Source organism: Marmota monax, unplaced genomic scaffold (genome assembly GCF_021218885.2).
Source record: "Marmota monax isolate L192 unplaced genomic scaffold, Marmota_monax_Labrador192_F-V1.1 WCK01_AAM20220418_F8-fsc00024, whole genome shotgun sequence".
NCBI lineage: Eukaryota > Metazoa > Chordata > Mammalia > Rodentia > Sciuridae > Marmota > Marmota monax.
In genome coordinates, this window is record NW_026695224.1 from 31,083,310 (window position 1) to 31,108,997 (window position 25,688).

The 25,688-nt window shown below is 50.2% G+C and overlaps 1 protein-coding gene across 2 annotated transcripts in view; it reads left to right on the plus strand.

Annotated features, from left to right (window-relative positions):
- The window catches only part of Plcg2 (phospholipase C gamma 2), a 128,824-nt gene that overhangs the window by 61,764 nt on the left and 41,372 nt on the right, over positions 1-25,688 (plus strand). For both annotated transcript variants that reach the window (XM_046435278.2, XM_046435277.2), the window contains 12 exons: positions 6,049-6,092; positions 7,793-7,865; positions 11,281-11,382; positions 12,102-12,220; positions 13,270-13,355; positions 14,700-14,820; positions 17,885-18,053; positions 20,588-20,692; positions 21,673-21,762; positions 22,275-22,450; positions 22,559-22,759; positions 23,630-23,752. In XM_046435278.2, coding sequence (XP_046291234.1) covers positions 6,049-6,092; positions 7,793-7,865; positions 11,281-11,382; positions 12,102-12,220; positions 13,270-13,355; positions 14,700-14,820; positions 17,885-18,053; positions 20,588-20,692; positions 21,673-21,762; positions 22,275-22,450; positions 22,559-22,759; positions 23,630-23,752 — 1,409 coding nt within the window. The remainder of the gene's footprint in view (positions 1-6,048; positions 6,093-7,792; positions 7,866-11,280; positions 11,383-12,101; positions 12,221-13,269; positions 13,356-14,699; positions 14,821-17,884; positions 18,054-20,587; positions 20,693-21,672; positions 21,763-22,274; positions 22,451-22,558; positions 22,760-23,629; positions 23,753-25,688) is intronic.

Genomic DNA, 25,688 nt, shown 5'->3' on the forward strand with positions numbered 1-25,688 from the left:
TTTATGGTAGCTTTTCTTATGCTGCCAACATACCTGGGAGTCTTCTGAACGCCTCTCAGAAGAGGAGTAGCCTGGTGACTCATGGCCCCTCCACACTGTGTGCCTTTAAGCGGCTGATGACAGTCAGTTCTGTTTCTCCTGGCCTGGGAGGATGCTGGTGCTGTCCTGTGGGGAGGGCAAGGAGCTAGGTCTGGTTTATGAAAGCATGGCCCACCACAGCACTCCAATGTCTCTTTGCATGCAAGTTCATGAGCCAGGAGAGAGTGAGGAAGAATACGTAACTCCCACTGAATGTTGATTTCATCCATGTGCTGGAGGGGTTGGGAGGGTGGGCAGGAGGAAGAAGTAACTCTTCTTTGAACATTATTTCCTCCGACTGGTTCCAAGTTGCATGTTACTTTGGTAATAAAAATGCCCTGTAAAGCATCAAGTTGAAAGATGGGCTATTCGGGGCAATGCCACGCCGTAGCTGGTGGGCGGCACACGTTCAATGGAGCTCTTGCTTTTACAGCTGGAAACGGCTTTGCAGACTGTAGAGGGGTTCCAGAGGGAGCTTCCAGAGAGCGGGGTGCATGTGGGACTTGGCACCAGTGGGCTCTGGTTTCTCTGGCCAGCTAGCTGTGTGATCTTGGACAAGCCCCTGACTGCACCGAATCTTAGTCTTCTCTTCTGTGCAATGGAGGTGATGAGTCCCATCCCACAGGGCACTGGGAGGGTCTGGGTAGGAGACCAGGAGTTTCAAGTGTCTGTGTGAATTTTACTAGATGATGATTATTGTCTTCTGCATGCAGGGCAGGCTGGCTATGCAGTGGGTAGTTGTTAGCCACGGAACTTCACAAGAGGTGGAGAAAGGGGAGAAGCCTTCCCTCTCTGTCTAGATTGGGGAAGACTCATATTTTGTGGAGTAAAAAATTCAATTGCTGTGTGTTCACTTTTCACATATATAATAATTAATTATTGGTTTGCTAAATAAGAGTAGAAAGATCATAGGCTTTGGAGCTGGGGGAAGTGAATTCTACCCCAGTTTGATCTCTAACTGACCCGAGTGATGCTGAGGGAAGCCATCTTTATTCCCTGATGCAGCTTCTGCATCAAAATGAAGATATTAAATCAGACCAAAGGTTTCAAACTTCTAAATCTATAGAAGTCCTCCTTTAAATATGAGACCTTAATAACAACAACAAAACTGCATATTTCAATACTCTTAGGTCAGAATCTATTACTTTTATCCATAGTTAGTTCTTGAGGATAACAAAAGTGTTTTGATGATGATGTGCACGTGAAATCCTGGTGATGGCCATTGCTGCCTTATGCACTTGACAGTGTCTGTCATAATTTGCCCTGAAAGTTCAGGACGCTGTCCCATTGGACTAATGGCAAAGCTTGAGAATTGGTAGGTCTGCCAAAGGCTGCTCCCCCTGCCTGCACAGGTGGGGGCCTCCTCGGTGGGAAAATTGTACCTACATTGTGTTTTTGCAGTGCTGGGGATTGAACCCAGGGCTTGGCACAAGCTAACCCTGCCCTCTATCTAACCCCCAGCCCAAGATATATTTCACCTATTATATGGGTTCTGTTTTTTATTTAAAAAAAGTTTTTTGGGGGGATTACCCTGGATTGACCTCAGGGGCATTTGACCACGAGCCACATCCCCAGCCCTATTTTGTATTTTATTTAGAGACAGGGTCTCACTGAGTGGCTTAGTGCCTTGCTGTTGCTGAGGCTGGCTTGGAACTTGTGATCCTCCTGCCTCGGCCTCCTGAGGCACCACTCTGTGCCTGGCTGTATGGGTTCTTTTTAAAGCATGTGTGTGAGAGAAGAAATTTGAGTTTTGCGGGATCCCTGAACCCCCAGGAGTATCACCTGGGTGGGACTTTGGGGAAAATTGAACTCTGCCCAAGGTTGCCCCTTGGTGGCCAGAATGCCACATTGGGCCTGCATCTGATTGAACTTGTCCTGTCCAGTGGTTTAAATAGTTTAAAAATCAAGCTTTTGTTTAAAGGTTGGGAAAGCATATATTAAAATTCAGATTTTTGGGCATCCTTAAAAAAATCGAGATCCATCTAAAAATGGGTCCACAGCTCCCCGTGGTGGTCAGCAAAAGGGAGGAATGTGTCCCGTTCCTGCTTGACCCAGCCCTGCCCAGCTCTCTCCTCATTCATGTTGCCTGCCAGGCCACAGCAGTTCTGGGTCTTACCATGGGAGGGTATAAAGCTCCTCTGCTGCAGTTGCAAACTCAGTGGTTTAGAATTTGAATGACCAAGCCCCCAGCTGTGTGAACAGTGTCCTGGCTGCTTGAGCTGTTCCTGGGGTGGGGGGCTCCTTGCCCCTCCCCTAATCTGCCAGCAGACTGTTCCAATTCTGAGCTGGCTGGAAGCACCGGGCAGAGAAAGGCAATAGCTTCCTGACCGAGTGGGGAGTGGGCATTAGTTGGATTTCTCAGGTGCCTTGGAGAGACAGAGCTGTCCTGAGGACTCAGATTTGAAACTGGGGAGTGGGTTTTGCTAATCAGTAGCCAAATGCTTTCCAGTTTGAGGATGCCGATTCCTTCTTGTGTTGATCACCTACCTGCCTACACCTCAGCTATCAAGCCTCAAGGCTTCTGAAAGTTGGGCAGCAGCAGGAAGGTAATTTAATTTCAAGTGTGCCCTCCCCATGAGGGGATATACATCTAAGTAGATTATAATAATATTATTATGCAGATAATAGCTTACATTTCTTTGGGTGGACTGTATGTTAGATACTGTGCTAAGTGCTAAGTACAAACATTTAATTCTCAGCCCTGTGAAAGGGGTATTGTTAGTCTCCAATTTATGGATGAAGGAGCTAAGGCTCAGAAAGGCCCCTCACTGGAGGTTACACCCCTAGTAAGCCACAGATCAAGGACTTGAGTTCTCCTGCCCAACTTTGATGCCCAACCACTGATGCTTCTTGTTGACTCTTAAAACTTTGATACTAAGTCATTTCAAACATGTGCAATAGAACTTCCCAGCTACCTCCTGGTCAAGCCTGTGAGGTCCCCGGTGGGTAGAGCACACCTTGTATATAAAAGGAGAAAATGCTTACAAATGGAAGGAGAATTATCCAGGCATGGTGGTGCATGACAGTGGAATGAGATGGACATTGTTACTGTAAGTACATGTATGAAGATATGAATGGTGTGACTCTACTTTGTGTACAATCAGGCATGAAAAATTGAGCTTTATATGTGTAATATGACTTGTAATGCATTCTGCTGTCATATATAACAAATTAGAATAAATAAAAAAAGAAAAGGGCTGGGGATGTAGCTCAAGGTAGAGTACCTCTGAGCTCAATCCCTAGTACCTTAAAAAAAAAAATTAAAAAGCCTGTAAACCTACCTATGGTTGTGCCTTACATTCAATGAGAAGTTTAATGATTATGCTTGCAACTTTCCTACGGGAGCAAGTGTGGAGGGCATGAGTGATCTACATTTCTTAAAGATGCCTAGGCCGAGGGTCCCCGGGAATGGTGCAGATATTCTTGTTGATGATGGCTGGAGAGGAGGAGAGTCCGCTGGGCACAAGTTGGCAGTGACTCTCTGGTTGGCCCTTGGCCTCCTAGGACCAGAGGGTTCCTACCTGCTAAGTGCAGTGATCAGGCATGATGAGTTACAGCTCTCAAATGCTGGACTTGCCTCCATTGATGTGGAAAAACTCCATTCCCTGATCTGCATGCCTCTGGGGTCTGCTGTCCCCTCCCTTTGGCATGTCTCCTTCCAGCTGGTGACTTCTACTTCTCCTGGGACCAATTCAAAGGTGATGTCTCCTTGTCATCTTTTAGCTCCAGGGAAAGCGAACTTGTCTGTTGTTTTAGTCATTTGTTCGACTCATCTGCAGAGGCTTGCAGGACCCCAGAGGGTGCATAGAGGTTAGCATAGCACATAGCTCCCCGACCACACACGCATCCCTTGCTGGGGTGGCTGGGTCCTGGGCATTGCCCAGAGTTGTGCAAAATCCACCCTGGTTCCCTGGGTAGGGAGGATCTGACCACATCTTCCTGCTCAGTAATGCTGGGTTAAGTTAATTGCTGCCTCCATTATGTGCCTGGAGCATCTAGAATATTCTCTGATTGCTGGGATCTCACCTGTTTGACTTGCGTGGTGGCATCTGCATGTGGGGCCCTGGAGATCCAGCTGGTGAAATTCTGGACCCTGGAACTGTTAGGCGTGTTCTTTTGGCACAGGTCTTTGTCCTTTCTGACCCTTTTCCTTTTTTTCTGAGAAGGGGGTATTTTATTACTTGTCTACTAGGATGGATGTGAGGAGAAGCTGGGCCTGGATCCCTCTGTTGGAAGAGCCCCGGAGGCATCATCCACTCCTGTCCTTCGCTCCCTGCCCCACGCCCGCTGCCGTCAACCAGGGTTTGAACATATTTCCAGGCAGCTTTGTCTCTAAGTTCAGAGTCCCAGGTTTGCTTCCTCCTGGGCTGCCCAAGTGCTGGGCACGGGGAGCAATGTTTTCCTCTCTGTTCTTAGCTCTTCCTTGAGGGCTCCTCCCCTTTCTGTGCCCCAGTGGCAGCTCCTGCAAACGCGTATCCAGGCACCTTTGTGCATGGTCTTTGGTTGATTCAGCAAGTAGGGTGGTCCGTAAGAAGTTGGGACCTACAGAGAGGGGAAGCCAGGGTCTTTCCTGGCTCCAGGAAGCTCTGTGTCCAGTGGCACCTCCTTCACCATCCATCTCCCTCATGCACAGAATGAGGTGGAGCTCCTGAACCCTATCAGCAGGAACGGGAAGGACGGGAAGGTGGGGCAGTCCCCAGGGGCGTCACACTCTGTGCTGTCTCCAGGTGTCCTGGGTTTGCAGAGCCCCAGACCACCAGGCCTTCAGCACCAGCTTGAGCTGGTGACCCAAGTGCCAAGTGAGCTCAAAGAGCAGCTGGCAAAGCCACCCCCCATTTACGGCTGTGCCATGAAAGGAAGTACTTCTGCGTTTGTCTAAAGAGTGGCCCTTAGCCTTTGGGGGTGAACTACTTCTCTGGGATGCTGATGGAAGATATGGATCATCTTTCCAGAAAAAAGTAACACACCTGTGTACACTGATGGGGACCCTCCCCTGTGCTTCCCCAGCCTGTGGGCTGCCTCTAGACTATCAGCGATATTCCTCATCCTCACAATTCCAGGTAGTTTGGCAAAAGGACCCAGGTGGCCTGGTGGCTGTTTTATATCATTAGTGTTAGTCACAGGCCAGTGGCTGCATTTCCATTTCTGTCCAGAAGAATTACTCAAATACTTACACAATTGCAGTGTCCAGTCCCAGACAAGGGCTGTGTGTGTGTGCGCATTTGTATGTCCAGTGCTCAGCAGATGAGCTGGTGTGAGTAGAAGCAGGAGGAAGGTGCCCATGTCACAGGCTGGTAGAGCAGAACTGAAGCCGTCTGGCCTTTCTTCCTGCTCTTGGATTTGAAGATGAGAAATACCATCTTTGAAACACTGAGGATTTGAAATGTAGCGATGCTGGGAGGGAAGGTGACATGGTCCAGTGGGGGTACCCAGCAGGGTCGATGTTTTGAGAGTGATTGTCTGGGAGCTCATGTGCAAATCTCACGCTGGGATTTGGTTCTAGGAAGATGGCCTGTGGGAACGCTGGAGCATGGGCCAGGGTGGACGTGTGTAAGCAGGGGTCTCCTTATAAGACTGGTGTGAGAACAAGTTGACTGACATGTATCATGAAATAAAATGTGGCTTTTCAAACCAGTGAAGAGGGCTGCTTGAGGTTGCAGAATCATGCGTGAAGCAGGAGACACCAGCCTGAAGTTGCGGGAGACGTGGGTGATGTGCTAAAGTGAGCTCTAGGTAGATGAACACCCGTAGATCAAGCTCCAGGAGGAAGCTGATCTGATCACAAAGAGCGGTCGCTTCTCAGGAGGAGGACTGATGAGGGAGGGAGACTTCTCCCTTTTGCTCCAGAAGTTTCTGTTCCATCTAAATGGTTACAGCTAACATGGATTCCCGTGGTGATATTTTAACAAGTCTTTTTGTTGGCATCGTGTGACTTGTCCAATATCATTTTGTGCATGTTTTCCTTTTCAGATTCTTGACGAATTCAAGAAGGACTCCGCGGTGTTCATCCTGGGGTGAGGCACCTCTATATGTCATTGCTTTTCAGGTTAGCTATGCCTTGGGTGCAGCTGGCCTTTGTGAAGGGACACCACTGTGCCATTACTGATCTTCAGGGACAGGGTCCCTGGCAGGGGACCGGCCAGCCTGAGCAGGTGGCATGGGAGAGGGGCCACAGCAACGGGGTGGAGAGTGTTGGGTGGATGGTCCAAAAGGCTCTACAAAGAAGCCTGTGTACCTCGGGGTTCCTTCCTAGAGTGTGCTTCCTGGACTTGACAAGTTAGCAGGGTTCCTACAGAAGCTAAAGTGAGGTTAATGGAGATTCCTGGTTAAGCAGGTTGCACTGAATTAAAGTGGGTGAAGCGTGTACAGTGCCTCCTGATGCCGGGCACATGGTGAGGACTCAGGTCTATGGTGACAGCGTTATCCAAAGTCAGTGCTGCAGGACTCGTCAGGACTTTTCTGTGCCTCAGGAGTCCCCAGGTGGGGGATTTGTCAGGGGTCTTGTGTTTCCCAAGCCTGTCTGACCGGAAGCGTTTGCATGGAGTGAAGTGGCACCTAGAATATGGCCTGTAGGGCACCAACAGTCCTCAGTGAGGAGTGACTTTCCCTCTGTCACTCTCTAAACTAGAGCTCCAAGATGCCAACGGAGGTGTCAAATGAAGACTTTCAGAGTTTGGGTGGAAGGGTTAGTGTGAGGCCTGGAGGCTGCTCAGGAATGTCTTTGTAACAAGTCTGAGACAGCCGACTTGTGACTCTTGGTGTTGGTAAGGGGAGTGGCTCCAGCCCGTTAGGTCTCCCATGTAGTGTAAATCCACCTCTTTACCACTCTTTCGCGTGTGCTCGGGCAGTTCTCTCCTCTGTGGAGTGTGCTTCCCTGGAAACCAGCAGAGGCTTGTGCCCATTCAGTGAGGTTTTGGGCTTTTGGTAGTTGCAAATGTCCTCTCCTGGAAGCGGCCGTCCACAGCCTGCTGCGGAAGGGGCCCTGCCTGTGATCAGAGTGAAGGATCCCTCTGTCCAGAGGAAGGGTCTCCAGACCGAGGGCCCCTGCTGGCTCCCTGGCAGAGTCCTGCACTGCAGCTGCTTCTGAGGGCTCGGCACACTCTGAGGAGGCCCAGGCTCTGGTCCATTTGCTCCTCTAGCATCAGCTCCTGCTAAATGGGCTCCTCATGTGGCCCTGTCCAGCAGGGGCTGTGCACACTGTGGCCCTGAGGTCCTGCCCTCCCTGCCTCCTGGCCCCCACCTTCCCCTCTGGAATCGTCCCCTACCCCTCTTCCTTGGGCCCCTGCTGGACACTTTTCATCTCCATCCCACTCACCCCTCCTCACTCTCTGGGGTCGATGCCTCTCCTCCAGAAGGCCTCCCTGGCCCTCCAGGTCTGGGTGGGGCCCTCTGGGCTCTCCCCCGGGCAGCACCTTCCTGCCTCATCTCTCTTGCTTGGTTCCTCGGTCTTCTCTGTGGCCCTACTTCGTGCTTCATCCCCAGACCTTGGATGGCGCTGGGAATGGCCAAATGCAGAGTCCAGGCTCCACTTTCTGAGATTCTGGTGTTAGGGCCCCTCCTTGAGTCCTCCTAGGTCAGGGACTCTGTGTCATTCACCTGCATCATCTGGGGGCCAGCCTGGTACCTGGCAGAGTGGGGGCTGGGCACTCTGGGTGGAGCGGGGGCCCTCTGTTGATTTTTCTCTCTCTAATGTGCTCTCTTTCCCTGAGGGCAGCAACACTGATCGGCCGGATGCCTCTGCCGTCTACCTGCAGGACTTCCAGAGGTTTCTCTTACATGAGCAGCAGGTGAGAGAATGGCAAGGGTACTGAGACTGGGGGTGCCTTCAGGGGACACCGTGTCCACCTGGCCTCTGACTGTCATAGAACAGCAGTAGCCTCTCTGACCGTGGTGCCTTGTTCTTTAGGCTGATGTTGAAAGCTCTGTGACCTGGGGTCTGAAGTCTCCCTCGCTGCACAGCCTTGGGGCAGGGTGCTCAGCCTCTCTCAACCCATTTCCCCTTGGTAAATAGGGATGAGAGCTCACACTGCTCCGAACCATGGGGGGTCAGAGAAGATTGCAGTAGGGCTGTGTGTACGTGTCTGTCCACACAAGTATAGTTGCATGATTTTAAAATTTCTCTTTATATTACTGGAGTCTCATTGACGTTTTCCCTTATTTATTTGACTTCTTTATCTTTTTGAATAGACTTTATAGTTTTAGAACTGTTTAAGGTTCATGACAAAATGAATTTAATTTACATAAAAATACTGAGTTGCCAGATATTTCAAACATACACAGAAGTAGATCGCGAACCATACGTCCCCATTACTCAGACTTAGAATTAGGAACATCTTGCCAGTTTTATTTCACCTCCCTCCCATCTCCACCCGAGTCTCCCTGACCTGCCCCCTTCTCCGTTCCTTTGCTGAACTCTGTGGCCTGGATTTTGTAGCCTTTGACTTATAAATGCTTCAGTAGCTCTCCTGCACAGAAGGGGACTTGTTTTTAAAAGCCACAGCCACAGTCCTCCTATTTCACCTGACACAGTGAGTGGTTTCTTGGTGTCTGCCACCCAGTACCCTGCCCGGGTTTGGGTTTCGTTGATGGTAGAGAGGCTAATGACAGGAGGGAGGCACATTTTGCATAAGCGCCCAGGCAGTGTCAGCAGGTCCCTGGTGCTCTGGGCCATGGTGAAAGAGGACTTTGATGGGTGTTGTGCCCATCATACCCTGCTTGTGTAGGGCCCAGGGAAAGTGATGGAGGTAGGTTAAAAGGAAGGGGGAAAATTAATTCTGTTGGGCACAGTTACTTGTGAGATTCTTTGCTCTTCTTTGCTTGGATTGTTCAGTTTTGCAGGGAACTTTTGGAGTTAAGTTGATACAATTACTGATACCAGTAGCCAGGATGTTCCAGAACTTCCCAGTAGGCTGACTTGGGTGTAGATTTAGCCCCACCTAGTGGTTACCTACTATATTGCAGGATTCCCCCGGTGGGCCCCAGCGGCTGGGTGCCCTTAGAGCTTAGGGTCATAGGGCCAGGAGCAAAGGGCAGGGGCGCTCTGTGAACCTGGGGATCTGTGTGACATTTTTTTAGGGTGGTGGTGTTCATATAAAATGGCTACTATAGTACTTTGTGCAAATTATTACAACTTTTCTAGAAACCATTTGGCTATGTGCTGTTAAGATGAAAACACTGAACCAAGATGCATACACTTTGATTAAATAGTTGCCCTCCTAGGCACATGTCCTGAGGAAATAACAGCAGTATTCTAGTAGGAATGGAAACCGGGAGCCATCCACGTTTCTAGCAGGGGCCTGGCTAAGTATAGCCAGCCCTGGGTGTTACTCCACAAAAAGGGGTTGAAGTTCAGCCCCTAGAGCCCCTGTGCTTGGGTTTGGTTTCAGCTTCCCCATTAGGTCCTGTTATTTAACACAGAGGCCTCTGTTCCCCGTTTATGTTGCGTGGAGAGTATCACACACCCTCTGGAGTCCTGGTACATCCTGGATGAGTCACTCTGCTGAGAGAGCTCAGCACAGGCCCCGGCAGAGCCAGTGCCCAGGGTGACTGCCAGCACCATTTATTTTTATTTTCGTCATCGTTCTTTGTCGTTTTCATTGTCGCAGGTACTTAGTGCAGCCACCCACATCATGTAGATGCTTTTTTCCCTCCTAGAACATTGAATTGTCGTCTCCCTCAGGCAGAGGTCTCTTTGTGCACAGCCAGTCCAGTGTCAGATTATATTTGCTAAGAACTGTGCCTTTTAATAAAATCAAATGCTTCGTGGGGATGGAAGGAAGGGAGCCGGGTCCAGCCTCTTTGGGACATCTGGGCCAGCAAGGGATTGCCATCGGTATCCTACCACTGAAGCTTCACATTGCCTATTCAGAGATCTAAGGACCACATGGAGATGAACTCACTGCTCCCAGCCTCCGCCGTTCTGTGCCGCAGATCCCGGCGGATTTGCATGAGGCCTCGGCAGGGCTTGTTGTGGTTTTGCATCCCGTGCCAGCAAGGCAGGTCTTGTCCACGCCATTTGCACCTGTGCTTCAGCTTTTTGTCTTTCCTGACACCCTCCTCTGACCCTTCCCATCCAACCACACTCACGTCTGCCAGCACATTTGCTTTTATTATCCATAAGGACAGAGGTTTTAGGATATCTGAAACCCACAGTCAAAGCTGGAGTGTGTGCCACAGTTCATTCCTTTTGCCTGTGAATGTTGGGGGCTTGGGGGTTTGGGGGTGTGGAGAGGAAAGCAGAGTGACTGTATGCGATGTGTTCTTTTCCAAAAGGACTTTGGAATTCTAAGACTGCAGAAGCTGTTTTGGAACTGGCTGGGTATATTCCAGGCCTTAGCCATCTCTGAGCAGCCTTGCTTGGCTGACTCCCTGAAAAGAGGGCATGATCGGATTCTATTTCCACTCTCCAAAGTTTAGTTACTTGGAAACTGGACTCTGCCACTTATGAGCCCTGTGGACTTGGGGTCATTTTTTAATGGACCTGGGCTTCTGTGTTCTGTCTCTAAAATGACAGTAACAGTATAGGACTTGCAGCCTTGTATGGGCTGAAGATGGCCATTGGGGATGGTAATTATTTGTACAAACTTTCATGAATTGAGTGTGTGCCAGGTGCCACGTTAAGCCCATAACCACCTTCTATGCAGTCCCTTGCTGAAGCGTGCAGCAAACACTATAATTTCAATTTCATGAATGTGGACACACACAGAGGGCATATATCTTGCCTAAGGTTGCCCTTATGGAAGGAGAGGACGAGCCAGGCAGGTAACCCTGGCAGGCTGTCACAACCGCCATGCTCCTTGGCTGCTTTATAGCAACCAATGTAGCAGACTATTTCAGGGCATGCATCGGCAACCAGCTTATGGGTCAAGTGTAGCCCTCTTCTTGTTTTTTGCAAATAAAGTTTTATTGGAACATAGCCACGCCCATGTGTCTCATATTGTCTGTGGCTGTGTTTGCATAGGCAGTGGTTGAATTATCACCCTGTGGCCTGCAGAGCCTAAAATATTTGCTCTTAGGTCCTTTTTAGAGTCTATTTGCTGACCCCTGGCCAAGACCTTGATATGTGGCCCCTGATGGCCAAGGATGGCCAAGGAATTCAGAATTGGTCAATAGTTTGGTCTTTACAACTGGATAGATCCTGAGTGGTGAGGAATTTTGTCAGTTGTCATTTTGGTGATTTCTTGTTCTCTTTGTAATTTCCAGGAGCTGTGGGCTCAGGATCTGAACAAGGTCCGGGAGCGGATGACCAAGTTCATCGACGACACAGTGAGGGAAACTGCCGAACCCTTCTTGTTTGTGGATGAGGTGAGTGGGGAGCTCACTGCTGCGTGGGCACGGCTGGCTGTGCCTGTGTCCTCCAGGGTTTGTTTCCTGGGTCTCTTCCCTCGGAGGGCACTGCCGTCAGCTGCCCCGGGTCCCTCTGTCTCTGAGGGGCTCCCCAGGTTTGGGGTTGTTCCTGCCTTGCCTTTCCTGTGCCTGTTCCCTGTGTGGCTGTGTGATCTGCCACTAGAGGGCGCTGCCACCAGGGAAGACATGTCGCTGTGAACAAGATTGAAAACTGTGGCTGGGGCAGGGATGGCTGTGTCCACCTTGCTCAGGGCAGCAGGGGAGGCTCTCCCAGGTAGAGTGCAGCCCGGGTCACTTGGGCTTCTGATTTTTTTTATTTTTTATTTTAAGGAGCTAGGTGTTGGGATAGGAAGTGTCCTGCCTTTGGGTAATGTGATTCTGGGAACATTCTGGGTTTTCAGTTGGGTGGCGAGTTCACAGACGTTTGTTACTGTAATGACGGAAAACTTCTGTGTAGGAAGCAAACATTTTGGAATAAACATTAAAAAAGAAAACATTGCAGAGAGCAGGAAGCCCAGGGTGGCTGTGGCCTTATGCCACCTGAGCCGGTGTGTTGAGAATCCGGGAAGCCATGTGTGGGTGCATGTGTCAGAGCTGCCCTCTCCCTGTGTGGGCACAGAGCAGAAACAGCCAGACGGGGTCCTCAAGCCACGGCTCTGCCTCTGTTTCTCTTTCAGTTCCTCACGTACCTGTTTTCACGAGAAAACAGCATCTGGGACGAGAAGTACGATGTGGTGGACATGCAGGACATGAATAACCCCTTGTCGCACTACTGGATCTCCTCGTCCCACAACACGTGAGCTTCCTGCCAGCCCGGTGGCCCGGGGGCCAAGGGGCCAAGTGGCCGGTGCCCCAGGGGGCTGCCCTGGCAAGGCCTGTCACACAGGGTAGAGAGGGAGTGCCAGTTGCTCACACTGGGATGTGCAGAAGCTTCTGGAAGGGGTGGGGGACACAGCTTCCTCTCCAAGTTGGTGTTGGAGTAATAATCCTTTGTCGATGGCCCTAAACCCTAAGTCGGCAAACCTGCCTTTTTGCAAGTTGGGCGTCTCAGTGGACATAGCAAAGCAATTCAGTTGGCCGTTGACTGGTATTTATGGAGTGTCTGCTCTGGGCCAGGCCCTGTCCCTGGTGGGTGCAGAGAGAGAAAAGAAAGGTGGTAGGCTGTGCTCTCTCAAGTGTCACTGCAGGTGGTGGGGGGTACTGAGAAAAGGCCTGTGGGTACGTCATCCTCTGAGTACCTCGGAGTGAGGTATTTCAGGGGCAAATCGACTCCATGGTTCTGTCTTCCCTGCCCTGTTCATTCTTGTCGGTGGGTTTTCCCAGACGTAGGAGGAGACAGTGAAGGGACACAGTCCCTTGACACGTGGGTGGCCGCGGTGAGGAGTGTATGAGTGTCCCTGTGGACATTTGGTGGGCGTGGCTCACAGCAATGAAGGCCACCAGCTGCTGCTGGGCACCTACTCTGTGTGGCCTGCAGCACTGAGAGCATGCTGAGGGCCAGCACTGCTGACAGCCAGGCCCAGTGGGCGGCCGTGGGGCCTTGATTTATCATCTGCTCTTTCTCACTCCCGAAACCCTTTGACCAAGTTCTAGAAAGAACACGCCATCCCAGGCTCTGGGTTGCCAGGGGCCATCATTCACTTCTGGCAGGTGGCCTATGTCTAAGCTAGTGACCAGTGCAGCCCTGGGACTGTGTGTCTGACCGGGCCTTGGTTCAGGCATTTCTAGACAGGGAGAACTTAGAGCTGTGGGGACTAGGGCTCCGATGTTCCCAGGGGACACCTTGAGGTGCATGGCTGCCCTGCGTGCTCCCTCCCCTCATGGCCACCCACTCTCCTGTCTCAGGTACCTCACAGGTGACCAGCTGCGCAGCGAGTCGTCCCCGGAAGCGTACATTCGCTGCCTGCGCATGGGCTGCCGCTGCATCGAACGTGAGTAGCCCGTCCTGGAGGAAGTGGCACAGCCACTGGGGCCACTGCCTCTCTAGCTGCTCGGAGCTTTTTGGGTTTAAAGGGCTGAATCAGAGACAAGCTGGACAGGCTGAGGGAGGCCTGGTGCCAGGAGTACCTATAGTGAGGGAAGTGGCAAGGACCTTTCCCTGGAAGACACCTGTCTGTCCCCGAGTCAAGGAATGACTACTCAAGCCTCGCCCAGAATGCTTTGGGCACCCAGAGAGTGTCCCAAAAGAGTGGGAGGCTGGGCCACCCCCTGCTTTTAAGAGAAGGCAAGTCAATGCCCTCTACTTCTAGCACTGGTTCCCGTGTGCCCAGGCACCGCGTCTCACCACTATTGGGGCATTCGTGAGCATTTATGGAAAGGACAAGCAGGGCCTCCATGGCTGGGCTGATGGCAGAGGCCTTATTTCTGTGCTGCCTTTTTGTCATCTGTCTGGCTTTCTCCCTTCCAGCCTCACTTAATCTCAAAGGTTCCTAGGCAGATGTATTAGTCAGCTTCTGCTTACTGTCGCAAAAGGCCTGTCATAATTATAAAGACAAAAGGTTTATTTTGGTTCACAGCTCAGATGAAGCCCATCATGGAGGGAAAGCATGGTGGAGCAAACCCTCTCACATCATGTGCTAGGAGGAGGGAGGGGCTTGTGTCCCACAGTCCCCTTCAAGGATATGCCCTCAGTGACCTGAAGACCTCCCCCTAGGCCACACCTCCTAAAGGCCCTGTCCCCTCTGATTAGCACTCCCCTCAACCCTGGGACCAAGCCTCTAACACTGATGTGTTTGGGACAGCATAGCAGTGGATTTGGCTGGAAGAAGGCATAAACCAGGGGTTCAGATTCCAGTGTTACCAAAAACACTCACCATGGTATCAAGTTTAGTAGTAATTATTCTATAGATTCTCCCAAAAAGCAAATGTGAAAAAATAAGTCAGAAGCTCTTAGCTTAGGTGAGGGGGGGGTTGAAAATTTGGGGGTCGCTCACCTCCATAGTCTGCTTCTGTTTGAATATTTCACCTGAACCTTTGACGGTCTTTTCATGCCCTCTGTTACTTCACTGGCCGAGAGGCAAGCAAGGCTTCCCCAGGGGACGTGGGAAAAGCAGACACACTGTGGAGAGCTTAGTAAAAAGAGGCGTTGGGACTATTTCTCTTTGGAGAAGCATTGGGTTTTATGAGTGGGCGGGTAACCCCAGGTACACGGTGAATCCCTGTGTGCCTGGGGGTGCTCCTCGGAGTCCTGGTCCCTGGGCTGCTGTGGGAGCAGCCCTGACCTTGCTGCCCTTGGCCCGGATGGCTGCTGCTGAGCTGCCCTGTTTCTCCCGTAGTGGACTGCTGGGACGGGCCTGACGGGAAGCCCATCATCTACCACGGCTGGACGCGGACCACCAAGATCAAGTTTGATGACGTCGTCCAGGCCATCAAAGACCACGCCTTCGTTGCCTCCAGGTCAGCTGGCCAGTTGCCTTTAAGGGAAAGTGGCTAGTGTGGGACAGACAGACACACACACTGAACTGCCCACCCCCTCCTTCCCCAAACACTGTGGGTCTGCACCTCCTCTTGGCCAAAGTCACTACCAGGGGCTGGTGAGAGGTCCACGGTGGCCTCAGTGGCGTGATGCTCTCTTTGACGTTCCTGGCGGGTAACAGCACCATGAGAAGGGACGCTGGGATCTCTCTCGGAGTCTGAATCCCGCTCTGTTCATTAGCAACCTGATAGGCACTCACCGTTCACTGCTGTGGTTCCCACATCTTAAAAACAGAGGTGATAATTACGCGTACCTCACAGGGCGGCAGTGAAGACTAGACACGGTGATATCTACCCAGTTCTCGCACTGTGTCTGAGTGTTTTTTCCTACCTGGTAGGTGAAAGAACGATTAAGGCTTGCTGTTGGAGAAAATGCCCCTTCATTGAGGAACAGCTCTGCATATTTATAGAGCCGGGGGTGGTTTGACAGTTATGACAGTTTAATGGTTGAAGGGTTTGACAGTTGGCATGGGGTGCTTTCTGATTGGTGGGTAAGGATCATGTGAGCCAGCAGGGCTAGTCTGATTGGTGGGTAAGGATCATGTGAGCCAGCAGGGCTCACCATTGGACAGCTCTTCTGGGGAGGATGGGGAAGTTAGTCTTTGGAGCTGGGGCGACTCCCAACAGTAGGAAACCTTCAAATCAGTGCACACACAGTCTGCATTTCGGCCTCTCTCCCAAGAGCCTCAGCCCTTGCTTGTGCTGACTTCCACTGTCTGTGAAGCCATGAAGGACCCCGAGTTAACAGAGATGGTGAAATCAATCAGACTCTATTAGCTTTTTGTCACTGTAACAAGATATCCGAGATAATGAAATTATAAAGGGAAAAGGGTTATTTTGGCTCAAGTTTTGGAGGTTCCAGGCCATGAGTGGCCCCGTTGTCTTGGGCTGTAGTGAGGCAGCACTTCATGGCAGAACAAGACCACTTACATGGTGAGCCAGGGAGCAAAGAGGAAGAAGAGGAGGCCAGGGTCCCACAGTCCCCTTCAAGGGCTCACTCCTGAGACCTAAGGACTTCCCACTAGGCCCCATTTCTTAAAGGTTTCCACCTCTGATCTGCCACCTGGGGACCAAGCCTTTGGGGACATTCAGCCTTCATGCCATAGCAGACTTCTTGGGGAGAATGCTTTGATTTCACAGTGCTTGTGGCTGGGAGTGGCTGTGCAGTCACAGGGCATGGCCTTGCTCATAGCTGGGGGAGGGCTTTGTGGTCAAAAAGGGGACCTGCAAGGCTGGACCCTATAGTCAAATACATTGTTTTGTGGTAAAATGGATGAGTGTTCATATTAAGAAGGATTTTTAAAAAGATTATAAGCAGCATCCATTCCATTCAGAGTTGGCTCCCAATGGAGTTTTCTGTGTCTTCTTTGTTCTGGAAGCTCGGCTGTGTGGACCAGGATGGGGGCTTAAATCTGTGTTTCCCAGGATTGTCTTGAGGTGAAACATGGCTAAATGATTTTATTTTAAAGCCCCCCCCCCTCCATGTGTACTCTGCTTTCCACTGGTGCTGCGGCTTCCTATTTATGGTAGAGACACACCTGCCTTCGAAATAGTTTTGCTTCATAATAAATGCATTGCACAAACCTCAGATGGATTCTAGATGGAAAGAACCTAGCTATATATTACATTTCTTCACTAGTTGGGGAAATTTGAGTATGCACTATCTATTCAGTGATATTGAATTAATGATAATTTCCTGAGTTCAGTAATGGTGGTGTGGGCAGGCAGGAGAGTGGCCTGGTTCTTAGCAGATATAGGTGGGGGGATTTCTGAGCCTCCTTTCAAATGGCTCAGGAAAAAATGTAAATGTGTGCATGTATGTACCTTGGGCACATTACAAATCATATATAGGCATAGATATACTTGTTCAAATGATACACACACATATAAAATCAGTTCTTATTGGTGGCTTCTGTATTCTAAAATTTATTTCTAACTCCAAATTGCAAAGCACTTTTGAGGTCATTTCTGGGCATATGACAAGTGGTGGGAAATTTGAGTCATCTGATGCGCACGTGCCCAGCTCAGATGCAGAGATGCTTTGCCTTCTTGTTTTCAGTCCTTGAAATGCAAACAAGTGTCCTTTTGGTCGTCTCTCTCATGCCATGTTTTTCATATTTTTGAACTTTGGCTGGTGACTTCACCTTTTGAAGTGGCCCCAAGCACAGGGCAGAAGTGCTGGGTGGGGTTCCTGAGAACAAGAAGGCTGTGATGTGCCCGAAAATCCATGTGATAGATCAGCTGCCTTCAAGCACAACTTCTAGTTCTGTTAATGAGTCAGCAGGATATACTGAATGAGGTGTCTTCAAACAGAAGCTCATTAAAAAAGGTCTTCAAATTAACAGTTGATAAAAATGTGACCAAAGGCTTGAAAGATTCTAAGCCAGTCTTTCCCCTGAGGAGCAGATGGCTCAGGTCAGTGTTGGCAGTGACTCATGGACCATGGCACCCACAGACAATGAGATTCAGCTGTACCTGCACACACAAAATGTGCATGATGCACACATACACAAATAATATATCAGTATATACACGTGCATACAATGCACATACGTGTGATAAATGAACATAACGAAACAATTACACTTTATAAAAATGGGAAAAAATAAATAGGATAAGCAGGTGCACCCAGGAAAATGCTAACACTGGGGCCTCTAGTTGACACATGAGTACTCATTGTACTGTGTTTTCACCTCTTTTGTAGGTTAGAAGCTAAAACTTCGGGGGCTTTTTTATTTTTATTTTTTTAAATTTAAAGATGTGCATAAGTTAAAAGAAAAGCACCGAGAAAAGTTGCTGTAGTTTGTACCTAGACACAATGAACATAGGAAAGTGGCTGATGATTGCTCTGGGGTCAGCAGGGCCTGAGTTCTGGCGCGGTGTCCACCTCCTCGGCTGAGCCAGGGCGCAGGCGTCATGGGTCCGTGTGGGGCAGCCGTGGAGGTGCCCGCCCCGCTCCTGAACTGACCCTGCCCTACTGCTGCAGCTTCCCTTTGATCCTGTCCATCGAGGAGCACTGCTGCGTGGAGCAGCAGCGCCACATGGCCAAGGTCTTCAAGGAGGTGTTTGGCGACCAGCTGCTGACAAAGCCCACGGAGGCCAGTGCCGACCAGCTGCCGTCGCCCAGCCAGCTGCGGGAGAAGATCATCATCAAGGTAGGCCGCCTTGCTCCAGGTGCTGCTCTCCTTACCAACTTCATGGCCTTGGGAAGGCCACTTACCCTCGAGGTGCCTCTGTGTCCCCCTGGGTTTCAGGGGTAATGTAGAACCTATCTCCTTCGCCTTGGTGCACTAGCAATTGCGGCTACGTCCCGCGCAGGTGCTCTCCACGCACTGACTGGTGATTGGTCTAATAGGAATCTGTGATTGCTCATTTGTTCTTTGGCACCACGCCCCTCTCCAAGTGACCCCAGGAGCTGTTCCAATCATCCAGTCCCCAGGCCTGTGAAGGAGGTGGATACTGTGGGACGACGGTCCTGGGCCTAGTGATGCCAAGGGAACATTGGGGTATTTGTATTAATAGGATGGAGACCAGAAGCAATGGCTTAGAGTATTTGAAACCATTTCTTATTCATTTGAAGGAGAATGTTCTAGGAGCTTTGAGGTCCAGCCTGCAAGGTGACCCAAGACCCTCACCACCTACTCTCCCATCTCCCAAGGGGTTTAGCTAGGGCTCTACAGATCCCGAAGAGCCCCTGGCTAGGATGGGGGAGGGCAAATGAACTTGAGGGGGAAACGCTGCATCTTCTTTTTGGAACCGGTCTGTAAAGCTCGGGGCTTCCTTCCATTGTGAGTGTCAGCAGCAGGCCACCTGGGCTTTGTCACCAGCAGAAGGAAGGCACAGATACTTTCATATCACATTCAGTTATTGCAGATATCTCAAAATAACATTGTGTTTGTTACCATGTGGGAATTATGGAGGTGATTAGATCTGCCTGTGCATCTTATTTAAGATGCTAATGAGGAAGCATGCCTATTACTATATTGAATTATTTTTTATTTACTATCTTAATAATTGTATTTCAGTATAATTGGCTTCCCTTAAAATTGTATGCATTGTTAACATTCTGAGAATGGGATCTGTAGTTTTCCCCACAGCACAAAAATGAGGACAGTCTGCCCAGGAGCCTGGTCCTCCTTTGTGGGGGAGCTGAGGCTTGGCATGTCTGAGTCCAGCTCACTCAGGGCGGCATGCTGGGCCTCTGGGGCAGAGCATTTCCTGTGAGCAAGAGCTGTCTGTTGTCCATGGCTCTTCCTTTCATGGTCAGTGCATGTGAACTCTGTGCATGACCATCCAATGGGGGCCAAATCTGAATGCTGTACCTGGCAGCTGTTAGGAGGGAGATGGATTTTGTAGACAACTAGCAAGGCCACAGGGAAGGATGGACAGGTCTTCACCAGGTCCCTTGGTCCACCTTGGCACTTGTTTGGGCTGCTGTAACCAGTATCATATGCTGAGTGTCTATCAACAAATTAACTTCCCACTCACTGTTTTGGAGGCTGGGAAGTTTGAGGTCAGGGTAGCACTGCAAAGGCCCTCTTCTGGGTGTAGACTGCCAACTTCTTGCTGTGCTCATGTGGTGGCAGGGGCAGGGCAGCTCTCTGGGACCTCCTAGGAGGGCACTAATCCCATTCATGCCATCTTTACCCCGGGATCTTACTCCTCCCAAGGGCCCACCTCCTGATACCATCACATTATGATTAGGTTTCAACATATAAATTGGGGGGGGGACCCAAACATTCAAACTACAGCAATAGGCAGGGAAGGGGGGATACCCTTCCAGATGGGGGAAATAACAAATGTGAGGGTATGGCCATGCCAGCACATGGCACATTCCCTAAATTGTCACTGGGTCACCAACAAACACTGGGCACAGTCCCTCTGTTGTAGGAGGTCTGGTATTGTGGGGGACAGATCTGCCAACAGAGAGAGACTGGACAGTGTGAGGGGGCTTTCATCAAGCCCACCGGATGAGGGGATATTGGTGTCCTGTGGGTAAGAGTGTCAGTGCACTGGGACTGTTGGGTCAACGCCACGGGCTCCTCGGGCGGTTGTCACTGAAACACTCCCTGCATGGTGAAGGCGGACCAGGTGCATGGGGGTCTGGCTGGCAGGGGTCCAGGGCTCCCTCAGCATCTGGCAGGTGGGGCTTCAGGGGGCCTGGCTCATTTGCTCCTCTCTGTTCCTGGCTCACCTGAGCACATGAGGTAGTGACTGTTCTCTGTGCATTTGTTGAGTACTTACTATCTCTAAGTGCTGTTCTAGCACACAACTCAACAGGAAGCAGAACAGAATCTCTGCCTCAAGGGCTTATATTCTCTCTCTCTCTCACACACACACACACACACACACACACACACAAAACTAGACTAAAGACAAGCAGATGTCCTTGGGGCCAAGAATATGAGAAAAACAGAGCAGGACTGGGGTTGGAGGGTGGCAGGGATGGGAAGGTGGTGTGGCCTGTTTTTGGACCGAGTGGTAGGCACGGCCCCTCTAAGGACAAAGCCCCGAGGACAGAGCTGAATGCAGTGGGAGATGACCAGGCAGCGGAACAGACAGAGCCAAAGCTCTGAGGCAGGAGGATGCAGGTGGCGGTAGCTGGCTGGCTGATGGGGAGGAGTTCTCGCGGGTTCCAGATTTTCAACATGGGTTTTGAGAGAGACTGTGTGAATTTCTTTTCCTTCAGCATAAGAAGCTGGGCCCTCGAGGTGACGTTGATGTCAATGTGGAGGACAAGAAAGAAGAGCGCAAGCAGCAGGGTGAACTGTACATGTGGGATTCCATCGACCAGGTGGGCCTGGGTCCCTTCCCATGTGCACTGTGGATGTGGCTTTCTGCACCCTTCTTAGAGCCCCACTGGGGGACTCTGAAATTGTGCCTATCTTGTTCCCATTTTAAGCCAATTAAACTTTTCCATTTGCATTTTTGTCTTATTTTGAAATACTTTTATATTGAATGTAATATGTATTTACACAGTAGTTGAAAAACTCCCATATATCCTTCACCCAGTTTCTCCAAATATGAGCTTCTGCACAACCCTGTACAGTATAATGATCAGAACCAGGAAATTAACAATGGTATAATACTGTTAGCTAACTTACCTTATTTCAGCTTTACAAGTCTGTCTGCTGACGTCCTTTCTCTGTTCCCCATGGCACTATATTTAGTTGTCCTCCAAGCTGGAATAGTTCCACTAGAAATCTTATTTTTTGTGTGAGTAAGGCATTTAAAATTGTTAGGGCCTCTTCTCGTGTCCTTTAACCTAACAGGCAAATCCATTTGGGTGTATTTTTATGTATCTGTTCTTACATTTCTAGAAATAAACATAAAGGTGGTTAAAATTTATGGTAAATAAAAAGTCATAATTAAATGTTGCAGAAAATATCTTTAGACTCACTGGCTGAAAAATCCAGAAAAATCTTAAAGTAGACGCGACAGGAAAAGATAGTCATGTGGGGCATGAAATAATCCCATCCACATCATGAAAGGCTGCAAATTAAATATGCAGGAGAAAATTTGACATTAAGTCGTATCTACTCCTAGACACACTGATTTAAAAAGTCCCGAGAATGATAAAAGAAGTAAAAAATAGATGTCTCAAAAAAGAAATGTCTCAGAGGGGAACAGAATCATCGAAAGCACCATAAATGTCTGAACCTGGGAGGGGGAATCCCCAGTGAATGCTGGGGAGGTGCCCTGCGGGGAGGGCCCTGGGCCCCAGAGTTGACGGGGTGGAGACCTTGGGGGACTGATGCCAACTTTGCCCTCTAGAAATGGACTCGGCACTACTGCGCCATTGCCGATGCCAAGCTGTCCTTCAGTGACGACATTGAACAGACTGTGGAGGATGAACTGCCCCAGGTAGGCGGAGACCCCGCTGCTCCTGTCGACTCCCCTGGACTGCCTTCTTGCTGGGCCCTGGTGCCATGTGGTCTTTTATCCCGATGTTGGATGGGCTCAGGATCCTCATCCCTCCGAGCTTCCTCTTTGGGTACCAGAGCCTTGCTGGTTCTTCTCTGATTGGCTGGCTGGCCCAGGGGCTTAACCAGTAAGATTCAAGACTCTTTCCTGCTGTCTCCAGGACCCAATTGGCCTTAGATGGTGGCCTTCGCTGGCCAGGGAGTGCATGGACATTTGGATACTCTCTTGCTGTGTCCCCTGGCCTTTCTGGCCGTGTCCAGCTGTTGGCCGTACCCCATACTCCCCAGAGTGTGGCTCTCAACTTCCTGTAGAGCAGAATCGAGGCCTTTACTGGGGACCTTTGACCCCATGTCTCAGGACTCCAAGAGGCCAGCGCAGATGGGAGCTGCGAGGAGAAGGCAGGGGAGGGCAGCGGGAGCCATCCTAAGCACCCCCTCTTCTTTGCGGGCCAGGACACGCCCCCCACGGAGCTGCACTTTGGGGAGAAATGGTTCCACAAGAAGGTGGAGAGAAGGACGAGCGCCGAGAAGCTGCTGCAGGAGTACTGCGCCGAGAGCGGCGGCAAGGACGGCACCTTCCTGGTGCGCGAGAGCGAGACCTTCCCCAACGACTACACCCTGTCCTTCTGGTACCTCCCGGCCCGCCCTCCCGGGAGCTGGGGGGATGGCCGGGGGCCTGCAGTGGGCGGGCGCTGACCTGGTCGTCCCCCCCCCCCCCCCCCCCCCCGTCCCCGCAGGCGGTCGGGCCGCGTGCAGCACTGCCGGATCCGCTCCACCACCGAGGGCGGGGTCCTCAAGTACTACCTGACCGACAACCTCACCTTCGACAGCATCTACGCGCTCGTCCAGCACTACCGCGAGTCGCACCTGCGCTGCGCCGAGTTCGAGCTGCGGCTCACCGACCCCGTGCCCAACCCCAACCCGCACGAGTCCAAGCCGTAGGTCCCCGGCGGGTGGGAGGCCCCGGGGCGGGTCCACAGGTCGGAGCAGCCAGCCAGGGGGCTGTGCCTGTCCCAGGGACCACGAGAATTCTGAACCACTAGGTGCCAGGCGGCTGGCCATGGCCTTGGCCCTCTCTGTCTCCTCCCCTCCCCCGCTGTCTCCTTCCTTCGCTTTCCTTTCTATGCTAGTCCTGAGGTCTTGGACTTCGTTCTAGAGGTGAAATTTGGCCCAATGATGTCCTTTGTCCTGTCAAAGCTCACTCTGACACTGAACAGGAAAGGCAAATGATGGTAAGGGTATTTCCCTCATTTCTTTATTTAGCAAAGTGAGTCTCAAGTTATGTCTTGCAAAAGGCCAGCACAGTGTGTAAATAACTTTTAAGCAGAATTCTATTTCTGAGGAAGAAGAATAACTTAAGTTTTTTTTTTTTTTTTTTTTACCTTTCCTGTCTGTTTTCATTTGGGTCGCCTTTTAAAACTTGATATTTCACATATGATAAAATAACCAAGACCCAAGCAAAGTCTCCCCAGAACCCCCTGTGCGCTCTGCTCAGATTTCCTGAGACCTGCTATGGTTTCTGCCCCACTTGTTGAGGCTGGCCTTTTAGACTGGGCTGGATGGGTGGTGAAGATCAGTGGGTTTATTCTTCTGTCCTTCGGGCCAACCCATTCAGTCTTCCAGTGTTCTTTTAAAAAATTACTGTCCTCAGAGCTGCGGATGGCCAGGGAAGTGCCAGTGTGATTCCCATGGCTGTTTCTAGGGACAAATTCCAGGACTCCCTGGAGCCCATTATTTCATCCCTTGTGGGTGGCCAGCTCAGCATCCCAGAGGCCCTCACCTGGCTCTTTTCTGTGTCCTGGGCACAGCTGGTACTATGACAGGCTGAGCCGTGGAGAAGCAGAGGACATGCTGATGAGGATTCCCCGTGATGGAGCCTTCCTCATCCGGAGACGGCGGGAGGGGACCGACTCCTATGCCATCACCTTCAGGTAGGCGTGGCAGGGGGAGGTAAGGAAGGGACACAAGAGGGAGCTTCTGGAAGAGACCTGCGTGATGGGGTTCTCTCCCCAGCTTCAGCAGCATTGATGATTAGGATAACAGCAAGCGCCACATGTGCTAGTGTGTCCCAGACACTGCCTACGTTCTGTGCCAGCTCTTTGTGGCATTGGCATTACCCTGTTTCTCCAAGGTGGAAACTGAGGCACAGGGAGGGTAAGTATTTGTAGAAGCATGCAGCAGGGGCCTGGGGTTTGAACCCAGACAGCCTAGATGTGTGATGTCATAGCTCTGGCCTGAGCCCCTCAGCATCTGCCACCCAGCCATCTCCAGGACTGTGATTCTCTAGTTCCACCCCCAGTTCCCCTCCCACCAGTGATGGGGGAGAGGGTTGGTGTTCAGACCCCAGGCGTCATGCTGGCCTGCCACCTCCCAGCCTCAGGTTTCCTTGAGCTCTGTGCTCATGGTGATGTCATGCCATCCACTGAGTTCCTGACTGTCCCTGAACTGGGTGGCCTCCGAGGTCCCATCTGAATGAGCCCTTCACTGCAGCCTGTGATGGGCAGGGACAGGTATTACCAGTGAGGAGACAGAGGTCCAGAGAGGACTTCGCTTTCATCTTTTCTTGGTAATAGCTTTTCTAACAGGTGTGAGCTAATATTGATGTTCTTGTGGTTTTAATTTACATTTTTAGTGATGTTGGACATTTCCATATACCTGTTGGCCGTTTATATGTCTTTTGAGAAATATTTATTCAGATACTTTGCCCTTTTAAAAATCAGTTTGTCATCATTGAGTTATTTGAGTTTCTTATGTATTTTGGATACTAACACTTTATTGGATGTTCAGGTTGCAAATGTTTCCTTATTTGTCTGGTTTTTCCTTTTGTTGCCTGTGCTTTTAGGGTTGTATATAAAATATCAGTGTCCAAACTAGTGCCCCGGGCTTTCCCTTATGTTTCCTTCTGGTAGTTTTACAGCTTCAGATCTGACATTCAAGTCTGTTTGGGGTGATTATTTCATTCTTCTGTGTGTTGGATTCCAGTTTTCTCAACACCGTTGATTGAAGAAACTGTTCCTTTTGTATTGTGTGTCCTTGGCCTCTCTTCTGAAAATCGATTCCCCATAAGTGCCTGGTCTTACTTTTGGGCTATTTTGTTCCGCTGGTCTAGGGCTCTGCTTCTCTGCCGGCACCATCCTGTTTTGATGACAAGAGCTGGGGTATGTTTTGAAGTCAAAGAGTGTGAAGTGCAGCTTTGTTATTTCTGCTCAAAATTGCTTTGTCTATTTAGAATAGACTTTAAAAAAATTTAAGAGTTTTTGATTGGCACATAATATTTGTACCTGTTTATGAGATCGTGATGTTTTGGTTCATATATTCCTTGGGTGGCAGCAAACTCAGGGTGACTACATATCTGTCACCTTACACTTTATCACCTCCTTGGTGAGCACATCAGGGTAGACTTAAAAAAAAACAAAAACAAAAACAAAAACAAAAAAACCCATTTGTTTTTATAAGATCTTCTTGGCTGTAAATTTAAGATCAAAATTTTATTTTTCAAAATGTTTCTGTTCTTAGAAGAGCTAATGAGACTGAAGAGTGTTCTGTTTGGATTTTTTTTCCCTCTTTTTTCAAATGCATGAAAAAACAGAAAACCCATTTCCTTTTTGAAAAGTAATTCCGAAGTTACCTTATTGGGCCACATTTGGATTCACTCTAGTCCCAGAGGTCTAGAGTGGGCATCAGCAATTTTCTCGAGGCTTTGCAGGCCACGTGGTCTGTCTGGCAGCCATTCAGCCCTGCTGTTCTAGGGACAGCGTGGCTGTGCACAGTAGATAAACAAATGAATGGTAAATATTTCAATAAAACTTTATTTACAAAAACACACAGTGAGTCAGACTTGGCCCCCGGGTCTTTGGGCGCCGACCC